General features: G+C 41.3%; 1 protein-coding gene across 1 annotated transcript; it reads right to left on the reverse strand.

The window, feature by feature from the left end:
• Window positions 1-4,123: 4,123 nt before the first annotated feature.
• On the reverse strand, window positions 4,124-4,874 carry LOC149192728 (uncharacterized). Its single transcript, XM_089407076.1, has 2 exons — window positions 4,647-4,874; window positions 4,124-4,393 (listed from the first exon to the last, which is right to left on the reverse strand). The coding sequence occupies exons 1-2, from the start codon at window positions 4,872-4,874 to the stop codon at window positions 4,124-4,126; spliced, it is 498 nt and encodes a 165-aa protein (XP_089263202.1).
• Between the last annotated feature and the right edge of the window lie 1,965 nt (window positions 4,875-6,839).

Genomic DNA, 6,839 nt, shown 5'->3' on the forward strand with positions numbered 1-6,839 from the left:
GCTATTCTGTTAGACTTTTGCTTCTTGCGCTACCCTGTGGTAATCCTCTTCTTCCACTTTTTAACCACGGAGGGGGATCCTAACTCTATGCCCCCTTTTTCATCTGCCTCGGTCTCTTTCTCCTCCTACATTTTTTTAAGGTCTGAGTCTTCAACCTCAATCATAGTTTTTTCCTGCTCGACTTCTCTTTCCTTGGCCACCGCTTCAGAAACTTCCCTCGTTGCAACTGCTTTCTCCTACACAACCTTTTCCTAGGAAGCTTTTTGAGACTCTTTCTTCTTTTCTTCTACTGTGTTCTGCATTGCTGACCCTTCAACAATTGTGTTGCTACCTGTGCCGACATCCAAAGGGGTGAGCCAATCACTTGACCACTTGCTAATGACCCCTATTATATCTTCTTTGGAAACCAAGTAAGGTAACTTGTTCATTAGGGGAATTTTGAGGTCTAAAATGGGAATCCTATGGAAATTATAAAATAATAGTGGAAATAATAAAATAAGATTAGATTACATCATCAAATTTTAGAGGGAAAGAAGAAAAAATTACTTTTTCAACTCGTATTTTCAACTTTCTCCCAATGGGTTTACTCAAATTTCGAGCAGGAACACTCATTGAATGAAGAATTTGTTTCCTCATCCAAGGAGTACCCATGTTGCATACTTTTGATGCACCCATATACACGAAAAATTAGAAATACATGAAAAACGTGATTGCAATCACGTTTTTTTTTTTTTTTTTTTTTTTTTATTATGTATTTTTCATTTTTCGTGTAGCAGTGTCCATCAAAAGTATGCAACATGGGTACTCCTTGGATGAGGAATTATTTTTTTCATCCAACGAGTACTCCCGCTTGAAATTTGAGTAAGAATTTAGCGAGATAAGTTGAAAATACAAGTTGAAAAGTAGTTTTATTATTTTATTATTTTTAATCTTTTTACTTTTTTACCCCAAAAATGGTGAATCACCCCCCATGGTTGACATCATCATCTTGAATCCTATTGGTTCTTATAAAGTTTATTCTGGTTGTACATTTTTATTAGGAGGCCCACTTCAGACCTCAAAAGTTCTCTAATTCCATATGCCCCAGGCATCCTTCTTCACGCTAATATGCAGATTATGTAAATCTGCCTTGAAATATGCAATGTTGGTGTACTGCGCATGCAAAGTGGGTGATAGCCTTTGTCACTAGATGATCATCATTCTGAGTTCCATCTAGAACAACACCCAAAACATCTTGGTCTCCATGATGCGCGATGGGTCTTTAGTAGCCCATAACAAAGCAAACTTCGTTGCCTCTGACAGGTCTGAGTCCTGCTGAGGGAATTGACTCTCCTTGGGCATCCTCCATGCCACTAAAGTAATCAATTGTAGAAACCAGGCGTAGTGAAATGCCTTTCCATCATCTTGGGCCTCCCTACATTCCTCCAGAAAATCCTTACACAGATTTTGAGCCCAGTTACACTAGACCCCTTGCACACACTACACAACCAATGAAACAACGGGCACCAATACTCCATCGCCACAACACTTTCTCATGATCTTCCCGACTAATATTTGTGAAATAAACTACACCGCACCATCTGATATGGATTGAATAGAGTATCCATGTGACGTCTTGACTAGACCAAATTTTTCCTTCATCTAGTCCACCAACTTATTTTCTTGCAACTCTCCTACAAAAGCCTCCGCAGGGTGCATGCCTTGGGATGGGAGCAACGTGATTCAGTGTATCAGCATGTTTGTAATTGGGATGGGTTCTCCCAGATAGAGACACCCATCATGCACTAGTGTCAGCAGTTGGTGCACACAAACTGTGTTGATGATGGTGTGACTAAAGTGCGACACCCACAACATGTTGAGGAGCCTCGCGCCCTCAACTCCAGCCACCCTGTTCATTGGTTCAAGGCAAATAACACCTGACTCCTCATAATAGAACTTTTTGAGGTGATTGTACAGTGCTAACCAAGGAAATTTCTCATGGTCCCCAAGGTCCCAGTCCTCCATTTTTAGGTTTGGTATCCGACCCAACAACAAACCCTCAAACAACATATTCTCCAGTAGTAAACGTGTAGAGACCATGAACTTCACAGCATTCGAATCTTTGGGCAGCTTCGCTATGGATTTTCTAGGTGGTATGTATTTTGACAACCAAGTTATTGGTTCAACCTCTTCTACATCAAACTTCTCTATTCCCCCTCCGTGCAGTTCTTCCTCATCCATATCCATCGACTGTTTGGACTTATCCATTTTTCCCTTCTGGCGGATTTCTATGGGGTTTTTCCTCAGCGATTGCCACATCGACACTTGCTGAGGCTTCTTCTGCTTCGTAGAAGTAAACGTTTTAGGCCTAGGCAACCTAGGCGTGGTAGTAAGCAATCCTGTAGACATAGTTTCGGATGGTGCCGCCTTAGATAAGGCTAGATCCATTTCTGGGCGAGTTGCAGTCATATTCTCAATGAAGCTCTTTCATAAGTACTCAGGCATGTTTGCTATCTCTGGTCATGAAAATAGTTCCTGCCAATATGGATTAGAAATATAGCACTGATCTTGGCACAAATCAAGGCGAAAAATATTAAGGAAAACTCTCAGGAAGCAAATTGTTCAAATGCAAAGCGATATACTATATTTATAGACCAATTTGAATTCAAATCCAACGGTTCCCTCTTATTCCTAGTCATTAATGCACATTTGGCGGCATATTTCCAAATATCTACATCTTAAATACTCCCCCCCACTCCTTTCAATGGAAAATTCTCCATCCAATCAGCTACAGTGCTTCCAACGGTCACTTGTTGGCTAGGCTGCGTGGGGCCCACCCACCTAGCGGAGCTCCTTTGGCACAACTCTCTTCGGAGCCATCCTTCGACTTGTTGCACAACCCCTTTAATTTTCCTTTCTAACTTTCGGGCAGTGTAGTTCAAAGTCTCGCACCTCCTTACAGCTGCCTGGAGTACTAACACTATTCCGTAATCATATAGTCATTGCGCTGGGGTGGGATCACCCCTGTACAACTTCAATCGACTTCCATTGACCTTTCTAGGAAATAATTCTCCATTCAACTTTTCGAGTTGAACTGTGCTAACATCTGTAATTTCCTTAACAACATAGGATCCTAGCCACTGCATTTGAAATTTTCTAGGGAACTTTGTAAACTCATTGTCATATAGCAATACCAAATCTTCATTCTTGAAGGTGCACTATTTGATATGGAAATCATGCCATGCCTTTTCACGATCCTTTTGTACTTGTTGATGAAATCCTTCCAAGAAGCGATCTTCTTCCAGTTCTACGAGCTGCGCGAGTCACTCCTCCATAGTATCGGGATCGGCCATGTTTGTAACTGCTGTAATCCACAAACTTGACATAATGTATTCCATGGGCATTATAGCCTCCTGCCCATATACCAATCTGAATGGGGTTTGGCCTGAAAAATTCTTACAAGTAGTCCTATAATTCCAAAGACCCTTGGTATGCGCACATCCCAGTCATTTCGCTTCTCGTTGCAAATCTTTATCAAGGCGATCTCCAGAATTTTATTGAAGGCTTCTACTGTGCCATTCACTTGAGGGTGATAACGCATACTATTTTGATGATATACTTGGAATTACTCAAGCAACACATCAATTGTTTCATTTAAGAAGTGTGTGCCGCTATCACTCATTAAAATTTTAGGGTAGCCAAACCGAGACAAGATATACTCAAAGATAAACTTCGCTACTCTAGTTGCGCTACAATATTTTATAGGCTGTGCCTCTGCCCATTTGGTCAAGTATTCAGTCACCGTAATAATGTATCTAGCCCCCGTCTAATTCCTTGGTGGCTATAATGGATGCACAAAATCTATTTCCCATTTATGAAACACCTACAATGTCACTTGCGGATTCATTGGAAATTCATCTCTTCATGATGGTCTCGCCATCCTTTGACAAACACTGCATGCCCTGTAATAGGTCTTAGAGTCCTTATGCATGGTAGGCCACAAAAGTCCTGCATGTAGGATCTCCTGTGCAGTTTCTCTTCCTGCATAATGTCCTCCTGCTACTCCTCCATGTGCCTATGCAAGAATGATTGGCTGCTCATACTCTGGGACATATCTACGCAATATTTCATCAGAGCCCATTTTTTATAAGTTTCCAACAATCACAAAAAAATCAACTGTCCGGACCACCAGTTCTTTCTTTTGTTGTGTCGAATATCCTTCCAGGGCTGTACTTGTAGACAAATATTGAATGATATCTGCCAAGTGATTATCTGAGATGCGAACATTGAAGAGATGCACATTAAGCAACCCCTCCTCCAAATTTGTAGGTTCATCACTAGTTTCAATTCGCGAGAGGTGATTAGGACCGACATTCAAGTGTCTTAGCTTCACAATTACCTTAAAATCGAATTCCTGGAATATAAAAAACCACCTGCAAATCTTCTCCCCCAACACAGGCTTGTTCACTAAATATTTCAGAGTAGAATGGCTCGTATACATTTTGAAGTGCCCTCCTAACATATAGTGTTGAAATTTCTACAGCCCGTAGACCATCGCTAGTCCTTCATGCTCTATGGTCGAGTAGTTCTTTTCTACCTTCGACAACTTCCAACTTGCAAATTATATTGGGTGGTTGAATATCTCCTTCGCCTGGTTGGGTCAGTACCGCACCCAACACAATACAAGATGCATCCACAAGAACATGAAACTCCTTCCAATCAGGGAACACTAAGATGGGCGCAGTGACCATTTTCTCCTTCAAAACATCCAAAATTTTATGACAATCCTCGTCCTCCAAAAATGTCGCATCCTTTTCCAACAATTTTTCCATTGGCACAATTATTTGAGCATATGATTTGATGAACTTCTTGTAATACTCGGTATGGCCCAACATTGCGTGCAACTACTTAACATTCTTCGGGGCCTCTAAGTTAACAATGAATGCTATCTTGGCAGGCTCTACCATCAATCATTGCTTGAAAACGACATTACCCAAGAGTATCCCATAAGGTACACAGAAGATGCACTTCTTCAAGTTAACGGCTATCTACATGAGGTGTAGACTAGCAACATGGCACTTTACCAGTCCAAACACTGTCTAGTCATCAAAGTAGACCTCCAAAAATTTGTGGATAAATTCCTTGAAGGCAAAAATTACCACTCCCAAAAATATTATAGGTGTGTTATTCAGTCCAAAAGGCATCACTGTGTATTGAAAACAACCCCACTCAGTCACGAAGGTGGTCTTACTCCGATCCTCTGGCGCGATCTTGATCTGATGGTACCCTGAGAACCCATCTGTGAATGAGTAGGCTTCCTGCCCTCCAACATTCTCCAGTACCTCATCTATAAATGGCGTAGGGAATGGATCATGTACACACACGTCATTCAACTTCCTCAAGTATATACATATCCAAATTTCATCCTGCTTCTTCTTTTCTTGAGCCACCATGGGACTCATCCAGTCGGATTCCTCCATAGGTTAAATGATTCCAGCTTCTAGCATCTTATCCAGCTCCTTGCACACCTTTTCTTTATACTTGGGATTTAATCAATAGGGGAACTGCTTTACTCGCTTTGCATCTGTCTTCAAAGTGATCTTCATGATGCTCAGATCCCCTACTATAAATTTTAGATTAGAGAACTTGGTGGGAAACAAGTTCCGATATTCGTGCAACGGCTTCACGACTTTATCAACTGTATCTTCATCCCAAGAGTTGCTTATCTTCGCAAACTTTTGCTACACTTTTTATCCAATATTCACTTGCTTGGTCTTTAAAGGCTCTGATATATCGGGGATTTCCACCTTAGGTCCCTCGACTTCGTGCTCTCGTTCAGACTCAATAATGTTGATGTTTCTAGGATCTTCTTCACCCTCCTCTACGGTCACATTATAACATTCAAACGCATGGTGCAGCTGCGTACTCCAATCTGGTTGTACCCTCTCAACTAGTTCTTCACGCTTTTTGAATATTACAGCTTTGGTCTCTTGGAGCGCTTCATCTATACACTCAAACCCGTCTTCAAAGCTGAAAGTTAACAGAAATATCTCCTTTAGGATATCCCATTCTTTCGTCCCGTGTCGCAACTCAGTTTCCAAATACCAGTTCATTGGGATGATGTCCAAAGTATGACAAGATGTGTGGACCCACTACGACTACAGTTCTTCTCCCCATGCTTTCATCCATCATGCCAAATGGTTGCGCGGATCATACTTCCCTATGTATTTCTCCACCAAGCGTGTATTGGCCTACCCAAACCTCAACTTCATCATTCTTTGGTACTCCTTCCAATTGGCGAAGCTGTTCTTATGTGTACCCCACTAATGGGAAAGTGTAGCTTACACAATATCTGGATCTTGGAACTGATGTTCCTATGGTACATCCCACTCATCCAAAAACAAATTAACATCTTCTAAACCATCATAATAAGGTAAATTTTGTACCTTAGTGGATATGCATCGAAGTGACTTTGTAAGCCTGTTACAGCGTAGTGATGATACTTCATGTAGTCGGTTCTACCAATGCTCAAGCTCCTCATTAGAATCTGAAGTGTAGGAACTATCCCTATCCCACGCAATCCATCCATCCGCAGTGGGGTTCATCCTGTCCTCATCGTGCGTAGTGATATTATAGATCTGATCAAGGTCATCTACTTCTTCATAATCACAGACTAGTTTAGTAGATTGCGCACCCTCAGTCGGATCCAATGGAAAAATAACCCTAAACTCCTTCCTTTCGAATGTAATTCTATGCTTTTTGAGATTAATGAATGCGTCCATATCTAAGGTCCAATCGATGCCAAGTAGTGTAGGGTAAGGGTTGCTATCGTCAACTATCTATTTTACTTCAAAATCATC

This window comes from Pinus tabuliformis, chromosome 2_2 (assembly GCF_031772625.1).
Source record: "Pinus tabuliformis cultivar Carrire ecotype Pingquan chromosome 2_2, CPIR1, whole genome shotgun sequence".
Lineage (NCBI taxonomy): Eukaryota > Viridiplantae > Streptophyta > Pinopsida > Pinales > Pinaceae > Pinus > Pinus tabuliformis.

Excerpts from the sequence above, each read along its gene's own strand:
- LOC149192728 (XM_089407076.1), bottom strand. The coding sequence starts at position 4,874 with ATGTTGGGCCATACCGAGTATTACAAGAAGTTCATCAAATCATATGCT. Across the intron at positions 4,394-4,646 it reads CTTGTATTGTGTTGGGTGCG|GAATTCGATTTTAAGGTAAT; the intron begins GTACTGACCCAA and ends TTTATATTCCAG.